General features: G+C 32.0%; 1 protein-coding gene across 1 annotated transcript; it reads right to left on the bottom strand.

Annotated features, from left to right (window-relative positions):
- Positions 1-232: 232 nt before the first annotated feature.
- ATP7 (copper-transporting ATPase 1) lies at positions 233-20,616 on the bottom strand. The gene is made up of 14 exons (XM_018546132.1): positions 20,459-20,616; positions 18,070-18,124; positions 6,808-7,214; positions 6,207-6,517; positions 5,862-6,083; positions 4,863-5,092; positions 4,598-4,787; positions 4,285-4,518; positions 3,298-4,168; positions 2,630-3,216; positions 2,338-2,541; positions 2,041-2,261; positions 1,746-1,907; positions 233-365 (listed from the first exon to the last, which is right to left on the bottom strand). The coding sequence occupies exons 1-14, from the start codon at positions 20,535-20,537 to the stop codon at positions 233-235; spliced, it is 3,906 nt and encodes a 1,301-aa protein (XP_018401634.1). The 5' UTR covers positions 20,538-20,616.
- Positions 20,617-20,748: the final 132 nt, after the last annotated feature.

The following is a 20,748-nucleotide window of genomic DNA, read 5'->3' on the forward strand; positions in this document are numbered from 1 at the left end:
ATCAAGTAACAAAGTCTTGTATTACTGTTATTACTTTTGACATGTAGCTTATTTTCAATGTGACAGATTAAAATTGTCTTGTGAATATTAGTAGAATTATTAGTTGACTTTACATTTTTCTTTGTTAGTTTTATTATAAGATAATATAAAAATAATAAAATTGACAACATCGATTAATTTTTGCAAAATTAATAGAAGAAAAAATGCTTGTCAGATAATACTCTTATAAAATTTATACGGAAGTTATGTTTGCAGAATTCTTCACGTTTTTACGATAATTTGAAAAATCCACGGCTAAGTCAATTTCATCTGTTTCCTCGCCAAGAAGATGGCCTTCCATCTCGACTTTTGATTTTCCAAATATTCTGTAAATAGATTTCGTGTGATGCGCCAACATTAATTTTAATATTAGCTAATGTCTCACTATCCAAATAGGTTTGTATGTAACAAAGGTATACTTATAGCATAACACATTATATTAGTTTTGTAAATGCACTTTAATAAATAATGTATTTGTTATTTTTCCCAATGGAGATGTAATGTATTAACAGCATGAATAACATAAAAAATCTGTATAGAATGTAAAGTTCTTTTCATGTAAAGTACATTCTATAGAAGTGATCACTGCAAATGTATTAGTCGCAATTAGGATTAGGTAATGTAATTAAAGATACACATATGAGTATTTATCCATCGAAAATATTTGTACAGTAGAATAAAAGTCATACATTGTATTCATACAATTTTTCGGACATTCCAGTGTAATCTATTTACATATTACACTAATTATCTATAATATTTATTCATTAATTACTTAATCTCATTAATTATTCATTGTAAAGAGCTATATCTATTGTATAACGAAGATAATTTCAATTAGATGATACATTTGTCCACAGGCGAGAACATTTTTTTTCTCAGTCTTATATTTTGTTATAAGTAACAAACCAGCATTTCTAAAGAATAAGCAAACCTTTTTTAACGTATGAAATAATATCTCCAACAGAAATTATAATTTTAATCGTATCTAGTCATTATGAAATAAAAATAATCTAATCTCATACATGAAATCTTACAGCTTGATTTTAAACAACACGTACAAAATGATTCTTAATTAAATATATATATATTGATATCAATTTATTTCTTTTCAAGTCTTTTGAACGAAGTTAGGCAGAAGTTGGATTTTTATACTTTTGAAAAATCTTAGGAAGTGAAAATTATTTAAAAAATTTCGAATATTAAAAAAAAAATTATAAGAAAACATTGAATTCAAATTTAATTATATTGATATTATGTTGAAATTAAAATTATATATATATATATAATGCAATCAAGAATTATCATGTATAAACTTCATATATATATATGTATGTATATATGTGTATATATATATATATATATAAAGTATTTTTACAAAAAAATCTGAATTTATCAAAATAGATACTTCATTAAATTATATAAATTATTTACAAAGGATATTAAGCATGAAATTATCGATTAGTTACATATGATTATACCATTCATAAACAATAATAATTATAAACACAATATTCAATAAGCAATAAGCGAAGAGAGGGAAGAGCATAAGTTGCATTATCAAAAATAATTTTGGCATTTTTTACAGTTAGTATAAGAAACAAATAATTTCCTCCCAATTAACATCAGTTAGTTGTGCAGAATGTTAAGCAATGGAGTTGCTGCCAATGGAGTTTTGTAAGCGCAACATATTCATTTGCCTATACCTGGACAATGTGGATGTCGATCTGTTTATTGGTACGACCGAATCATCCAATCCACGATGAAGTGATATCGTATCCAATTCGATCGTTCGAGCTGTGGAATGGGCTTGCATAGCTGCTGTATATTCGGAAGTTTCCAATGTGGCTTTAGTTGGTTTATGATAACTGCACAGATCAATATACATTAAAATATCCTATTCATTATGAAATAATATAATATAATTTTTCTGTCTCTTTCCTTTTTTAAGATTACATTATAAATATTTTACAAATTAAAAAAAGAGGTATAGTTACTCACAGTTTTAACAATAAGGAACTTCCTACTACTGATACGCTACTTAAAGCCATGGCGGCGGAAGACATCCATGGCTGTAGAAAGAAACCAAAGGAGCTAAATACCCCGGCAGCTATGGGAATGCCCAGAAGATTGTAGACACTAGCGAGTAAGAAATTCAGTCTTATCCTACAGACCGTTTTCCTTGATAGATCTAAACACGCGATTACATCTAGAAGATCGTTCTGCAAAAAATTTGATATTGCTTTCGTGTAACAATTTGTAGAACATTTTATTTTCACTTATTGGTATATGACTCACGCGCATCAGAACCACATCGGCGGCCTCCACAGCAACATCTGTTCCCGATGCGATAGCAATGCCGACATCTGATTGAGCTAGAGCCGGACTGTCATTGACACCATCTCCCACCATGGCGACTCTCAGACCCTGTTCTTGCAGCCGCTGAATTTTAGCCACCTTATGCGATGGTAAGACTTCCGCAAAAACTTTGCTGATTCCAACCTATATGTTTCCAAGAAATAAAGCCAGTAAAAATTGATTTTATCGTAAAAATTAAATTTTCTATGTATAAGAGGCTCTTATTCCTTACTTGTTTAGCAATCGAAGCCGCAGTTTTCCTGTTATCGCCCGTTAAGAGAATCACCTGTAATCCCATTTTCTTTAAGGTATAAACAGCTAGATGTGCCTCGGGTTTCACCGTATCGGCGACGCTGATCATGGCGACAAGCATATTGTTTATTGAGACTAGGACTGCGGTGTGTCCTAAGTCTTCTTCGTTAACCATTTGTCTCTCAACTTCTTCCGGGATATTGATCGCATTCCGGCGCATCCATTCTCGATTACCGATGCAGACCTCATACATGTCATCCAAGTCACCTGGATCGCCACGCATGCCGGGACTTAAAAGTAATTGCAGATCTATATTTTGCTTCTCCTGTGTTATCTCGGCAATTGGCATGGCTTCAATAGGCACGTTATTGAGAATGTACGTTCCAACTGGCGAATCGTATGCATGATTCATGTAGTTGACAATCTGTTCGGATTTCAATACTTCAAATAATGCACCGTCCAAATGAGTTACTTTACATTTTAAACCGCAACCAGCAACAGCTTGGAAATTTGAATACTGTCCAGTAGTGGTCAATCCGAGTGTCTCTTTCACGAAACGTACAATTGCTTCAAAAAGAATTAACGATTATTACGCGTTTTCGTAAACATTAATTGTAAACATAATTGTCCAAGAAAGATAATGTTTACCTGATGCGATAGGATGCTCACTGTTTATTTCCGCCGTACCAACGACTAGCAGCATTTTTCCCAGTGAACAAATCCTTTCTTCCACAAATAAGGCAATCTTGGTGACGGTCGGAGTACCGTGCGTCAACGTTCCTGTTTTGTCGAAGACAACGCATTTGACTTTGTGCGCATTCTCCAGCGGTTCGGCGCCTTTAATCAGGATGCCGTTTAGGGCGCCTACGCCTGTGCCAACCATAACTGCAGTTGGTGTGGCTAGGCCGAGCGCACAGGGACAAGCAATCGCAAGTACTGCCAGGGCACTTCTAAAAGCATATTGAAATATGATCTCCTCGCGATTCATACCGTGCTTATTGATCTGATCATTGTGTGATATGGGTAACTGCTCGACATTTATGTAGCCGACGATAATCCAAATCACTAGCGTCACTATGGAGACTGCTATGACCAGGGGTATGAAATAGCCGGCTATCTTATCAGCCAGATGTTGGATAGGCGCTTTGTTCGTTTGTGCCTCCTCCACCAAGCGAACGATCTGCGCTAGCGTTGTGTGTTCGCCCGTGTGTGTGGCGGTGACTAGCAATGGTCCGTTTTGATTAATCGAACCGCCGATCACCAATGAACCTTTCTTCTTTGGCACTGGCATGCTCTCACCCGTAATCAGACTTTCGTCACATGCGGACTGGCCGGACAGCACGCGGCCGTCAACAGGCACTTTGGCGCCTTGGACCACTTTGAGTACATCGCCGCGTTGTACCAGATCGATGCTTATCAAACGTTCCGATAGTATTTCATTATTGGGTCCTAACGAAACCAACACAGCATCTGTGGCTTTCAAAGATAATAGTTTTGAGAGAGCTTCGGATGTCTTTCCCTAAAAGCGAAATCTATTTTAGTTATTTTTCTGACATACACGCACGCACGCACACAGCGATATTTTACATATATCGCTATGTTTTACACAGAAAAAATTACAGTATGATAAAATACCTTCGCTACATGCTCGAGCCACCTTCCCAAACTGATGAAGACAAGTAGCATTGGTGGAGTATCGAAGAACGTTTGTGGACTGACATTCTCTTTCATTATTATAGCGGCAGTGAGAACGGCGATGGAATAAAGATATGAGATCGTGGTAGTCATTGAGATTAAAACGTCCATATTGGTCGTACAATGTCTCAAAGCTTTATAGGCTTGCACGTAGAAATTCCAACCACCAAGGAACTGCGGATATTAAATGCGAATAATTAATTCGAAATATATAGCAAAATATGATAAAAATAATCTATCGCATTGCGCATACCTGTACTGGTGTGGAGAACACGAGGAGCAACAGATTTTCCCAGGAAAGACCTGGCACTATGCAACACATCTCCTCGTGCGTCTTATTACCATATGACATAACTATCATGAAATACGTCATCGTTATCATACATGGAACTCCGAAAATCAACGATACCAAGAACGCCGTTCGCCATTTACTTATCTCTTCTCTGCGACATAGACGATGATTGTTAAAAGTTGTTGTGTACCGCGACGTATACATTATTTATAAAAATTGTATTTACTTCTGATCCAAGTAGTCCCTGCTCTCCTTGTCTCGATTGTTGAACAGTTGGGCCGTGAATCCTAATTTATTGATACATTCAACGATATCTCTGACACCGGTCTTTTCCACGTCATATTTAAACTTTCCTCGTTGTGTCGCTAGAGCAACCATCGCCGATCGTATACCAGGTAGCCTCTTCACAGCCGACTCTATTTTATTCACGCAGGATGCGCACGTCATGCCCATAATCTGAAATCAACTTGTTAGTCAAGATCGTGCTACATAAGATGTGTATATGAAATAGTTGTGTTCAAAAGATAAAGCCATAATTCTTATGATCAAGGAAAAAACGGCTACAGTTGCCACGACCAAAAGTCGACTATCGTTTTTGGTTACAAAAAATATAGCACTTTTATGAGAACCGTAAGATACCATATCTTAATAACTATCAAATTATGTCCATCTTATCACAATCAAATGTATTGATGGGCAAAAATTATCATTATTTTCGATTGTGGCAGCCGTAACATTTTTCTGTTAGTTTGTAGAACATTTAGATTTAGCAAAGTACTAAATGTAAGAACCAAGCTAAGGTTCACTTGATACTACAAATGACTGATGATAAACTTCTGACCAATCAAAAAAAAAAATTTTATTAATTGATCAATCAAAAAATGCTACAAATTATTTTTTGATTGGTCAATTAATAAAATTCTTTTTTGATTGGTCAGTCAAATACTTCGAAGATTTCGTACCAAACTTTCTGTCAACTGGACTGCATCCCAAATCACATTAAAGAATCACTAAACGTTCATTAAGCAGTTTTATCTTTTAAACGCAGATTGTTAAACTTTCTACATAATTTAAATTTAAATCTTTTTATTCAAACCACATTCGAGAATTGTAACCCAATACAAGCTGAATTTATTTCCCAACTAAATGGACAAAGTAATATCTGTTTTTAATTAATATTAATACCAAAAATGAAAAATATAATTTTAATCTTCAAATATCTTACTTTTAATTCGACATCGCCTTCTCCACTCCCGCATTCCTCGATTAAGGTCGTAGGGAAACCTAATTCTGATATACTGGAAGCGATATCCCCCGCTCTTATTTTGCTAGGATCGTACGTGACTTCTGCTTTGGCAGCCATCAAAGCCACTAATATGCTATTTACACCATACAGCTTCTTGCAATGTTTTTCTATCGCAGCCACACAGGAGCCGCAAGTCATACCCTTTTCACATAAAAAAAAATCAGTCCATTATCTTGCTGTTTATATAATGGTAACGCGAAGCATTATATTATTACACAGAAAATTTGTAATGTACATGAGTTAAAAATACAAGGCATAACATACTGTTACATGCAGGAAGCACTTTTGTTCTTTTGACAATTCTTTAATATCACCAGCGCCGTTTGCTTGCAATACCACCTCCTTCTCCACCTTCTTTTTCTCCACTTCTTTCTTCTTCTTCTTTTTATTAAGAACAAGATCCGATTGCGATCTCTCAGTGTCGTCCGTTTCTTTCACATACGCGTTGAAGCCCAATTCTTGTATATAAATTGCTATCTGATTGGGCGTTAAGTCAGTACTGTAATAAATTTTGGCTTCTTTGTTTTTCAGGCTGATATTCACGTTCTTTATACTAGGTTTTTTGGATAGAGCACCTACAGAAGAAGATATACATAACTTTTACAGGAAATGTTAGATCTAAGCGATGTAAGATCTAAATACAAGGTATGAAATTTCAAAATTGTAAACATCAGTTATTGCTTAAAAAAGGACTGTATATGACAATGATTGCTTGTTCATATACAATTTTTTTAATAAATGCGAAAATCACAAATAGAATAAATAAGAATTGAGAGATTCCCTAATATCCAGTTTTTAAATACTGATACCGATGAATGCTAAATCACGCATACCGGATTTGTTTTATCTTCAGATGTCGACTCACCGGTAATGTTTTTAACACACGACGTACACGTCATTCCTTCTATATGTATGAAGCAGATACTGGTGCTAAGTACTGAAGAAATTTTCTCTTCGTATTCCGTAGACTCGTCGGACGGGGTGGCAGTGAACCCCATTTCCTCGATCGCCTCTGCCAATATTTGTGGCGTAGTCTCGTTGGTCTTGTACTTAATGTAGCCGGCTTTCTCCTCCAAAATCACCCTGAGATTAACGACGTCGGGCCGTTTGCCGATTATCCTCTCGATGTTTGTCACGCAACTCTGGCAGGTCATGCCCTTAATGTTGATTTTAACCGTGTTGGTTTCCTCCGAGACCTGCCGTACTTCCGACGTGCGCGGTACGCGCACCAGGTGCGTGGTACCCTCGTAATCGGTGTCGTCGGAGCCATCCCTGTAAAATTTAACAATGAACTCAGAATTAGGCCACGTAAGTGATTCCTATAACTTCGGTATAATAAAACTAGGACATTATCGATCTTTAATTTAGTTTTCCGCAGAATATAATGTATTTCATTGTTGAAATTTAGTGCAATATAATGAAAAAATATCAATTAATGATAATTTAAATTTTACTCGTTTTTATGCAAAGATATCTACAAAAATAAACCGCTTTTAGATGACCTTTATATCTATATGAGGTTTCCACCTAGAAAAAAACAATGTGATTCTCGTAAAAAGTATGTTTCCCTCAAAATCGTTCTACTTTTATATAAAACATATTTTCGTATCATCAAAAATAAGTAAAATATTCAAAGTTTTCAAGTTATGTGAACCTCACCCTGTATAACATTTATATAATATACATATAGATGTAACAAATATATATTATAGTATTATAGCAAAATATTTAATATTTATATAATAAATGTATATATAATAATTATGCAGGATAAGTCAAAAGTATGTTTTAAAATTTTATAAGCATGTTCTTGAATAAAAAGAAATAACAAATGTTCCTATTGATGATAATACTGCTATTGAATGAATATTAGGTCACAAATGCTTCGAAATAATGGGCGCATACAGCAGTATTACATATAATGATTTTATTTAGAAGTTTCAAGTGATATTTTTTTGTTTCCACACATGCCTAAGCATGCTTAACCTGATTTAGTCATTATTTTAAATTTATTTGTGTCCATTACTTCGATAATAAAGTATTTACGATCAAATGTTCATATTAGGAATATTTATTCTTCTTTCTTAGTCAGGAACACATCATGAAATTTACATAATACATACTGATAATACTCACTGTCTATATTATACCCTCTGTATATATTTATTCTTTATACTTTATACGTTTACTATATTATCTTAACAAATATATCGCTTAATACTGTTTGAATAAATTAGCAATAACATATTTCCATTTAGACTTTGTTGTATATTACTTCTTTTAACGATATATTCTATACATATTCTATTCTAAAGCCTTATGTCCACGATACTAGAAATTGTTCGAAAATCTCGAGAATAGAGAAAGAATTAATAAATTACATTTGAACAATTTAATCATATGATTAATAGGATTGGTCAATTCTTTTTTCGTCTGAGATCTTGGACCGATTTCTATAGTATTGTGAATCCAAGGCCTAAGATAGACACAAGACGATTGTGTGATTATCATGTAAAATAAGTTGCGAAAAGACTAACCAAGAAAGTCTCGCAATATTTTAAACTGATTAATTAACATTTTATTTACTGTGGTGATATTTTTTACACATTTGCGCAATCTGTCTGACGCGATAAACCGAGAAATCTTATATTCATCATTACGTGAATAAACATCATAGATAAAATATTACAAAAATTTCGAGAAGATTCAACAAAGTTACAAGTTAATGGCATATACTATTATTTTACAGAGAATTCTAGTTGATGTTTAGCATGCAATGATCTATCATTAGAAGATAATGGAAGGAACAATCGGTCATACATATCTCGAATTGCGTAAAAAATTCTCTTTATCTGCAATCCGCCGCTCGCAGATAACGATAGTATGTCGACCGCGGAAGCAAATTTCTCGGTGAGCTCTACAGACAACAATATTCATTGAACAAAGTTGTATTATAAACGTAACGAACATGAATTGATTCGCTCGAATACTACGCAGACAGGATTATAAATTATAAATTTAATATTAAAATATACATGAAAAGAGCAGTTTTGCTGAAGTGTTTAAAAATTTAGCTAAATACAGATCTGAAAATAATTTTATTGAATCATCAAAATAATTACTTAAAATATACCTTTACGTTTGTGAAATATTTATTAACGCTATTTGTGTATCATTCTACCTCTGTTTTATATCTAATAAACAACGAAGATATGAATGAAACAGCGCTAATGTAGCGTCTCCCCGAACGCATCAATAGTTATAATATATTATATTTTAGCAAAGTCATGTAATCGAGAAAAGAGTTAATGTAAGAATTTATCTCGTTTTAATTCCAAAACTGTTCTTGTGTCACGTTAATGTCAAAGATGCTCAAAAAATTTTGTAGATAATCGTTTCCAAAACTATTCAAAAGTGGCTAAGGAATAATTCTTCATTTTTCTTTGATTCGTTTGTTCAACAAGGAAACAAAAAAATACATTAAATCTCGAGCAATTTTATCGTTTCCTAAGAGCGTTTTTTTGGATGTGTAACATTACATAACATAGCACAACATTTAAGTCGCACTTTTTAAGAGAGCTTACCAGAAAGTATCAACGGCGCCATAAGTTTTGCCGCCAAGAAGAGGCAGCTTTTCTTCACTATTCATCATCAAACAGAGTCTGAAGTTTTCCAATATTAAGCTTTAAAGCTTTTTAAAATATTGTGTTTTTATTGCAATATTTTACGTTGTAATAATTTCTTATCTTTCTCGATTCAGACTCTCGAAAATTATCTATTTCCTATCATTTGGCACAATAGATAAGCACATAAAAAGGGAAAAAAAATTTGAAACAAAGTTACATTTTTAACAAATTCATCAATTTTTTATGTTGAGATACAAGGGGCGTTCAGGGAAACCGATTACGTATAGTAATGTTACATAGGTAAGATATTCTTTAAAATTTTACAATAATTGAATAAATAAATAAAGATAATTTTATTACCAAAATAATTTTCTAGAAGCATCCTTTAATAAACAGTAAAGATAGAATGACACAATAGCGCTGATAACGTGCTCCACAAATGTAGTTTCTGGAAAACTATTTTAGAAAAATTTCAGAAGCACGTCTGTATTTTTATTTACTTGAGCATTGTAACAAAGTTTTAAAGAATAAGTAACATATACGCAACATATTACTACGTAATCGGTTTTCCTAGTGAGTTAATCGTTACGAGAGAAATTCTCGTGGGAAAATTCTACTTTATTGTCCGCTTGTTCATTGTCGCGCTTTGATAAGAATCACGATACAAAATCGTGATTCAACCAAAGTTAACGAACCGAACCGGATTTTCTATCGCTATTCACCATGAAAACTTCAACGTGCAACTATCATCTGGCTATTTCAGGCCAGACATGCTGTGGACAGAGGTTCTAAGAAAACGCACGATCGTCGATCGCAATCGATCACCACCCCTGTGGAAATGCAATTTTTCGTCAGCAGATTGCAGAAACGTCGGCGATTTCTACGATCGTGTGAATCAAAGGCGGCGCACGAGTGGGGAAGACACGACACCCAAATATTATGCGATACTCGACACGAATTGATATCACCGAGCGACTGATAACTTCACTAATCGCTTGCCTCACGATCGGTCGGTTGCTCACGGATCGCCTTTTTGCCCACGGCACTTCTTTGTTGCGTTCAACAGAGAGGATAAAAGCCGGACGATCGCGTGGAGCCGGGTGATACGCGATCAGTTCGGCATGCGTGATAATGCCGACCTGGAGGCGCCGAAGGACCGTTCGATAAAGAGCTCGAATACTTGGAATTCCATGCCCGTTAGGGGATAATCGAGACTAAATTGATTTCACTCCCACGAAGGAAGAGAGAGACTGAACTTTCTCTCAAACATTTTTCTCACTCTATTTTAATCTCAAGGAAATAATTTTCGATTTTTGACAGGAAAAATTTCAATTTAATACTTCGTGTAAGTATCCCAGGGTATGTTAAGTTAGCACCCCAACTATAGTACTCAGGAGTTCTGATTAGAGTTCCCACTTCCTTTTGACGAGACGAAGAGTTCCCTATAGTTAATAACAAGTTAATAACAATATTATTAACATATATTAATAACAAGAGTTCCGCTCAATAAACATTTTTTTTTACATTTTTTAAAAATGGGGTGCAAACTTTTTATCGAATTTCGAGGTGGAATAGTTCTGAGCGGCTTAATAGTTTCAATTTGCGATTGCCTAGAGTTCCTAATATGTAAAAAAAAATTTTCGAATATTAAAAAAAAAATTAAAAATTTTTGAAAAATTAATTTTTAGATACAATAGTTCTGATGATAATTTCTGCGATCCCTACGTTCAAACTCGCATAACTTTGTCCATTTTCGTTTGATTAATATGAAACTTTCAGAAAACATTTTTGATATGGCATACTTTTAGAAAATGCAAAAACCTACAAATCGATTTTTTCGACTTTTCTAACTAGAGATAACCCCTTAAGTTTAATGCATTTCATATGTATATGTCCCAAACAATTCACTTAAATATATAAACTGTGCATTTCGCGGATTTTCTTTGTGTCCGAATCCATTCTTAGAATACCAACGAACGTTTCGTGAACATTGCAGTTCACTTCATCAGGGCGAGGAGCAACCTGATATTACAGTATATTGTATTTTATTTACATACATTTTTATTTAAAAATTTACATTTTAAAATATATAAATTTTATGGTATTTGTACATGTAATCATAAATTGGTTATTTTAGCTTAAAAAATATTGTTTAGAAAATGATATATTAATTTAATATATAATAAAAAAATATTTATAAATAATATAATCACATTATGTTACTAATATTCGGATACGTTAAAAGATCAATACAAAATTTTAACAAGGACTTGAATAGATTGGTTTTAAGTTTTAACACAAATGTAAAATGTTTTTTTTTTTTACTTTGTATGGTATAATTATGAATTATGTAATGGGCAATTTTAGTTTACGATCGCATATTTCCTGGCGCGAATGCTTTTCTTGGACTGATATATAATGTAAAAGATAAGGACGCATCATTTGTTATACATATTACATTGTATTAGTCTCCAGATGTACAAGCGCGAAAATTTCTTAATCACTGAACAATGCGGCATTTTATCAGTATGGAATGTCAAATAAAACGGAGTGTATGTGATAAATCGAGCATGATCGACGTCAAAGGCAGATCCAATGTGCCAAGCAAGGACGATCGTGCTTGGCGGTTTTATATCGCAAGACGCTGCTAACGCAACGGTAAATTCTGATTGTGTAGGTTATGCACAAATAAGTATATCCGGTGCCTAGAAGTTGCACGATACTATATATAAAAGCGATCTTAGTTTTAACGCGCGTGAAAGTTACTAGTTCAGGTAAAAGGCACGCTTTCTGCTCGTGATAAACTTTCATTTGGCAAGCTAGACACATACGCATGCATACTATAGAAGAAACTTAATAAGGATCCAAATACGTATATTAATGAGGTTCTAATGAGAATCCCGCTGATATTGCGACCATTGTATAAGCTTAGTATACACCATCGAAGCACAATATTTCTTGGTTCTTGAGAAAGCATCATGTGAAATTCTCACGGTACTCAGAAAAAAAGGCATAATGACAGCAACTATATGTATAGATGACAACTATATACAAGTTTTATATATAATAAAATTAATGTACATAGTTGAATAAATTACTTTATAATTATTGTAATTATAAAATAGTTTAACAAAGTACATTAATTCTACATATAAAACTTGTATAGTTATCACTTATTATATATTGATTGTCAAGGTCAACACTGTTTTTCTTTGAGTGTACTCTCTTGCCTATAAATATATATTACAAAGATAATAATAATTATTTTCATCAATGCATGAGTATTGAATGACAATCGCAATTATCATGCAAAAATAGATCAAATAGAAACAATATAAAGAAATGCTTGATTTTAACAAATAATATATAAATTATAGCGAAATATTTGATTTAATTCGAAGCAGTTTTTCGAAGTATAACAGATATTTGCATTTTAAGATATTTGTTTTAATTTCAAACAGAAAAACTTGATTTCTTAGCATCTGGAAGGATAAACATATATACTATATCGAAATTAACTCTAGAAAATGAACGATTTAATTTTCCGGATTTGACTATCTACACTTTAGACTAAATTTATGAAATGCTTTTTAAAAATTAACATTTTTGAATTTTACTTATTTCATTTTTGTTTTTTCCAGTAATGAATTTCAGGAAATAAAATTATAAAAAAACATTTTTTTAAATATTTGAATAATTCCAAATTCTGTTAAAGTTTAAAAATTGTTTTCAAATTTGTGGCTTGTATATTATACGTATAAACAATAATTTTGAATACTGACCCAAGTAATCTTATGTTTTCATACGATTTTGATGAGCGGTCCATTTCATTCGCCGTCGTAATATCCGCTAGATTGTGATACACCCGTTTCATCCGATGGACTAACGGACCTCTGAACTTAGTCATTTCACTTTATATTAAACGACAAGAGATCATGACATCGAGTCGAATAAAATTGTCATACTTATTTTGTCACATATTAAGTTATCACTCATTTCACATTTCTTTCACAAACCAAAAATTAATCCTAGGATATAATTCAAAGAAATAGGCATATCATAGTAAATATCGTATACATCGCTACAAAAATGAAACGCAGAAATTTCGTGTGATCGTGACGAGTTAGCGATAATTCACTGAAGTAATCGTCACTAATCATCTTCCGCGTGTCTAAAAAAAGCACCGAATAACAATAAAACCATGTTAAGTTCTCGTTTTCGTTTTTATAAACAACATTGAGTTTGTTTTTTATTGCTGCACAAATTGTACTAAAAATTTTCGTCTCGCTTTCAAATTCCAAACATATATTTATTTCACTTTACTTACAAAAAGTATATACTAATCCAAGCATAGAAAAAATCCTTTAGTAACATTTTAAATTAGTCGCGTACATTGGAACAACACTGTACCTAGCTGTAAAAAGTTATTATTTCTGTAAAAATATTTTGCGTCTGGCAAAATTGATCATAATGATCAAAGATTCAAGATATGTGAAGTACGGCAAAGGCACCAATCACACCGCAACACGCTATATGAAAATGTTACATGTTTTACAAGTGAAACTGAGGCGAGAGCAAATATCCGGAGGACCAGGTGAGTCAGGGTACCTGGACTGACTACTTGGGACAAGCGTAACTCGGACGAGAGAGAAAGGCCGTGCTCTGGATAACGATTCCAGCGAGATTGAAGGGGACTTCGCGATACTCATGTGCGTGACGAAAGAGAGAAAAAAAATATTGTATGTTTTATACCGATAACGCAAGAATAATCAGGTGATTTGAAATTCCAACATTCAATTTTAGAGAAGTTTTTAAATTAGTTTAAGAAGGTAGACACCCTTTCAAGTCGATGTTGGAAAAGGGAGAGAGGAGGGAGGGAGGAAGAGAAAGAGGAAGGGAGAGAGTGAGGGAGGGAGAAAAGTCTAGAGTTTAAATACACTTCTGAATTTTACTTACAAAGAGTCTCTGGTAATATCAAGCACCTATTGCATTTTAAGCATACGTAATGTAGCAAAGCAAGAATTAATATTTCATCTGACTCAAAAAGTTGTTTAATATAAAACACGACGGTTTATAAATGTTATAATTAAGTTGATTTTCAAGTTGCTGCATTCTAAAGTACATGGTAAGAATATCTCGGTTATTCCTTAAAGATCAAACATATACACGAAAGAAAAAAATAATATTATATTTAACAACATCGGTTTAATGAAAAATTTTGTTAATTTAATAACAGTATTAATAAAATAAACAATTAACATTTAAATTACGTATTTATTTTAATAATACTACTAATAAATTTAAAAAATTATTTTCAATTAAAGACTGACGCTATTAATATAATATTATTTTTTTTTACATATATCATAATTAAGATGTTTCCAAAAGTGCATGATAAATGACTACTAAAATAACTAATCAAGATTCTTAAATTGCATAAAAAATAATAATTTCCAAAAATTGGATAGTTTCAAGCTTCGGCTCCTGCGGTACACTTATAAAAATTGGTCGGCGCTCAATGCATTAAGAATGACTTAAATACAACGCGCTCTTAATAAATACCGAAAAAAAACGTTATTATCTGCAAATTGTACAATTAATTTAATCTTTTCTTATTACAAATTTTATCGGACGTTATCTTTCTTCAAAAGAGCATAATTTCCAGCATTATCTTTAATTGATTTTGATATCTAGTCAATATATGTGTATCTTAACAACAATGTTATTGCATTCGCTTTGCGTGCGTGATCTTGCTTAACAGTTATTAAACTGCATATAGTTTCATGTCGTGATCGCTGTTTATCATGAGACGTTGGGAATCACGATGTAACACGCTTGCGTTTAATAAAGTGAGAATGGTTGCGAGCATTAATCCAATTTTGCTGGTTATGTCTCTCAGAATTCATCTCTGGACAAAAGAGACGAATTGCTACTGATGGATCTTAGAAAAAAATGTGACGGAGAGATAATTACAGAAAATTAATGACAAAAATAAAATATGATTCATTCAAACGACGAGTGGGAATCGAGAGTGGGAATTCCTGGAAAAATTAAAATCCTTACACTCACTCACCCACAGACATACGCGATGATAATTATTAGGTTAAATCATAAATAATTTTCGTTTAATATATGAATTTCATTTCTCAATAAAAAAAAAACAATTATGTTTTAATCAATTATTTGTCATTATTTGCAATAATTTGTTAGTATATATTAGGTAGTTCTTATATATAAATTTTATATGTAGAATTAATATGGATAAGTCTGTCTCTCTCTCTAGATAATTGAATAAACTATTTTAGTGTGTTTTGTAACAATAAAAGCTTAAAACTTTTTTTATAAAATTGTTTTCAAGAAAATATTTTTAAGAAGATTTTTTGTTATTGCGTATTAAATAAAAGGATCTTTTTGACTTTTGATTGATCACAATTCCATTAAAAATGATCGTATCTCTCGTAAAATTCAAAAAACGAATTTTTGAAATTGAAACTTTGCTCTATCGAAAGACATAATTAACAATTTTTTTTTAAACATGTACATATGGTACAAATGAAGTATAGTGCTACGAACCTTTGTTACGATTAAATATATATTAATTCTATATACAAAACTTGTATTGTTGACACCTTTATAATTGCCATCATTATATTTTTTTTCTGAGTTAACAATTATATAACTTACCCGGAGGCGGGTGTCTCAATTAATACGTTGTATTTCCACGCATTCTTGGAATTTCGTGCCATTTTGCTATGTCAGTCGGATTTCCCCTTCTACAAATTACTTCAGATACACGTACTACTGTTCCCATAAATTTAGATCTGATAAACTTTTCTCTGTCTGCTCTACAATCACTTTTGCTCCTCGTTACTTTAACTACATCCAATTCTCATTGAAACGAGATGCATATAACTAATAAGATTTCATAATGGAGCCATAACATATCTTAGACGGATTCGAACGTACACTGGTATTGCTCTGAACGATTCTGCACTTGATAACACAGAGGACGATGAAACACCTGTTAATACATCCACGTTGCACGGATCCGGATCAAATGTGACGATCTGCAAGACTCCAATTTCGACATTCGATCGGTCCTCCGGTTACAACATGACGATGTACAGATACGCTCACAACTATGTTATCAAACAGTATCATATTCTCGAGATAATGCTTATAAATTATATTGCCTAATGAAAGAATTCAACTACTGTTATAAACGATCACAAAAGTATCAAGCTAATATTAATGAGTTTTTATTTGTATTAATTGAGATTCCTATTTTTTAGATTTATGTTATATTTGTTAATGTAAACGATAGAATTCTAAAGTTTTAATCGTTTAATAATTATGTTCTTTATATTGATAAAATATTTGTTTTTTTTTATTTTTTTCTTTATTTTTGTAGTAATTTATTTGACCTATTTAGTGAATAAAAAATGTTGATATTTCTAATATTAACTTCTAGGAAATTATTGACACTGAATAATCGAATGATTGTTGTTTTACTATCATAGTGAAGCAATACGAGTATTTAAGATAAACTTAAACCTTGTTCGATGGAATAATTTTTATCACAATGTCGCTGACTGTGCACAAACAATCGCGCTACATGTCTTGTCGCTCTAACAATAAATGAAATTAGAATATGACTGATGCTTTCGAATAAACCGAGCGCAACTGATTCATTTTTGGGTGTAACTGTATTATATGATGCAGTGTTTGAAGAGGTCTTCTAGCTACAGCAGATAAGATAACCTTGATGACAAAATTGGAAATCTCTGTCAAGTCATAAGGACATTATTACACTTTTAGTTTTTAAATAACATTTGTTCTTACAACAAAACATAAAAACTGAAGTCAATGCTGCAATCCTTTTGCGTGATTCATTGGTTCAACGCTCTATTTATCTCAAGGTTTCTGAATCATAAGTTGTAATTATAATTGCAACATTTTTTTAAGATACATAGTTTCCCACATCATCCTTTTTGAAAAAAGCAAAATGATTTTTATGAAAAATCTCAAAAATTTTAATAAGTAAATCGGGTGCACTCTATCGAATATTTTAAACTTCCAGTTCCGATTAGAAATGGGCTACCATATCTAACGGAATATTGAATTTTTCAAAGGTATAATACATACCTTTTATTGGAAACTCGGATTACATATAAAAATTTTTTTTTTTTAATATTTCTTCTAAAAATTTACTTTAATTGATCTTAAAATATTCTTGAAAATAAATAAAAAAGTAAACTTTGTTATGAAAAATTTAACATCCGATTTAGAAACCTCATTTTCGATTAGAACCTGAAGTTAAAAATATTACTATTCGAGCGTACCCAATTTATTTATTAAAATTTTTGGGATTTGTCATTTTCCTTCATTTTAAAAGGGACGCACAAGTCTGGGACATCCTATATAGAGACATTGGTCTTTCAAATTTCAGTTTGAATAAAAAAATATTCATAGATAGAAACATGAGAATGTATCTCACTCACCTTTTCTGTATAGAACGATTTTGAGCCTTGGTATCTCCAGCATCGATCCTCTCGTCTGTAAATAAATTTGATTAAATAATATAATGATATAAACATTTAATAAACAGTACATAACACACTCTGCATAAAAAAGTATTAGTGACTCAATACGAAATTTCAGAGAGTAAGTATATTGGAATAATTTTGTTTAATTAAGAAACAGCAAATGTACCTATTTAAAAAAAACGGGTATTTATATTGTAAAAGAACAACTAATGTAAGTTGACTAAAAACTTTTATCTTGTTAAAGATAATGAATCTTTTGACCTTCCATAGCTGTTAACGTATATAAACTCAATAATTTGACAAGAAAAAATGCAAGTCCTAAATTTATACCACGGAATGCTAATTTTAAAATCTAAATGTTTTAAAAGTTACAAGATTAATAATAAAAAAAAACTATAATAACCGAATATTCTAAGAGACATTTATTATCAGACAATGTATTTATTTTCTGAGCTGATAAGACAAATTTTTATGTAAATAAGTAGATAGAATTCGTTTTCTTTGTTATCTGTTATCACAATCTAAGAGTTTTAAGACACGAAACAAGTTCGGTCGTTTACTCATATTGAGGTAAATGTTATCTTCAATTATTTAAATGCGCTAAACGATTTATATATATCTTGAACTACACTATCAGTCCTATTCTTGTCGCTGCATTGAACTGCAATCAGAGCTTTTCCAAAAAGACATATTGACACAGAAGTTATTCTGTCTTTGTTTGATACTTAATGAAAGAAAAAAAAACAAAATCTCCTATGTTAATACGTGCCTCTTGCATTCAAAAACTGTAACCACTTTATCCTTGTGGTTAAACTAGGATAAATTGATAATTGGGACCTAGATAAAATTTCTAAACGTAGCATTGAAAAGATTCCATTAGACCCGTTTTCATATAATATGAGATTACAATAAAATTCACATTTATGAATTCTTTTTTTATAGCTCTTAATCTTTAGCTAATTATATATTGTAAAAATGGGACTAAAACTTTCTATCTTACTTTCGTTAAATTTCAAATATGCATCTATTTTATTTTAAATATCAGTGTAGATTAGCTCAGCTGTACAAAAAATAAACTTATCATTGAAATGAATAGCTTTATCATAAAATTCTTCTATGAAATAGAATCTTATTTTATTTAAGAATATCTACCAATAGTAAAATAGAATCAATTTCTTTGCACTGTGTTAATGTATATTAAAAATTTATTAAAATTGGCTTTTAGCCCTTCAATCGTTCTATTTTGTTTTATTCTTATAGAGCCTTATTATTACCTTTTATTTTAAAAAAAACTTATATACAGAATTATTTAATAATAGTAGCACATTTTTAGCAATTTGTTTTACCCTATTATTTGTGAACGATCAACTACTTATAGTGTCTTTACAACACTTTGTACTTAGCGAGCATCATTTGTTTTCATTTAACATATGATAAACAAGAATGAAACGATTCCATACGCATTGCAACAATACATTGTTATATACTTGAAATGAAATAGACAAATATATTTGAAGTTTGGCGAAAGTGAGATAGAAAGTTTACTTTAGTCTATGAATGTTTAGATTCCTACCCTATTGCTGCTTAGGTATCACTTTATCCTTGCTCACCGAATAATAAACAAGGATAAAATAATATCTAGGAAGTACCTGGGTGAGAATGAATGCATTCCATTACAGTGACAGTCCTTATACATTACATAGTGCTTTATTTATTATATTAGGCTACATTTAGACATTTACAGATATCACTTGGACGCCCCCAACAGTATCATTTTATCCTTGTTTAACATTGAACAACAAGGATAAAATGATATATCAGGTGGTATTTTTACTATTTCTAAATATAACCTTGCTTTTAAACTTAAACAACAATGAAACTCTGTTTTAACATTGAGGGTGTAAGGTTACTTTTTCTCTTTTAGAAGAACCAAAGAAAAGTAGAGCTTTCTTTGTCCTCAAGAAAACAAATAAACCCTGTTCATTCAATTTAACATATGATATACCAAGCTCTGCCTTAGGTTCAGTTTTTCAGGTTAACTTGTAAGTAGGTTTAATAATAATGTAATAATTATATTCTTCTAACCGTAGTTAATCATCAAATTAATGATTTTTTAGTATGTAGTGACTTTTATTACATATTAGTTTACTGATTATTAATTATAACTAGAAAAACATCACAGCTAGCAAAATGGCACAATTTTTAAATTATCGTTAAGAGGTTAAGTCCAAATCACAAGTTAATTAGATAATAAAAAACCGGGTCCATAGTAGATTGAAAAACTATCTGGGGGAACAATGATAAGAAGAGATTACTTATGAAATACATGCGGCTCAAAACGTACCATCATCTGTATCTATGGGGTCACTGTCTGAATCTATGGTTTGACACTCCACTGATTCCACTCTCCTCACCATCTCCATTCTCTTTTATAACTAAACGCAGCTCGAATACGTTAAAGCGAATCATGCCAATCTACCGACCATCCCCTTCAGCATTTCCACGCGCACATCGACAAGAACTTGCGTGCGACGTGTAAGAAAGTACACAACGCGGACAGGTGTTATTCGGTCCACTGTTCGCTGCAGAGATTACTCGCGTGAGGTTTCTAACCTAAACGTCACTACACAGAGG

This window comes from Cyphomyrmex costatus, unplaced genomic scaffold, assembly GCF_001594065.2.
Source record: "Cyphomyrmex costatus isolate MS0001 unplaced genomic scaffold, Ccosl1.0 scaffold120, whole genome shotgun sequence".
NCBI classification, from domain to species: domain Eukaryota; kingdom Metazoa; phylum Arthropoda; class Insecta; order Hymenoptera; family Formicidae; genus Cyphomyrmex; species Cyphomyrmex costatus.

What these genes read in the sequence shown, in the direction of transcription:
- ATP7 (XM_018546132.1), bottom strand. Translation starts at nt 20,537, where the DNA reads ATGGAGATGGTGAGGAGAGTGGAATCAGTGGAGTGTCAAACCATAGAT. An exon ending in CCCCATAGATACAGATGATG is followed by an intron (nt 18,125 to 20,458) that starts GTACGTTTTGAG and finishes ATTTATTTACAG; the next exon opens with ACGAGAGGATCGATGCTGGA. An exon ending in GTGTGTTAAAAACATTACCG is followed by an intron (nt 6,518 to 6,807) that starts GTGAGTCGACAT and finishes CTTCTTCTGTAG; the next exon opens with GTGCTCTATCCAAAAAACCT.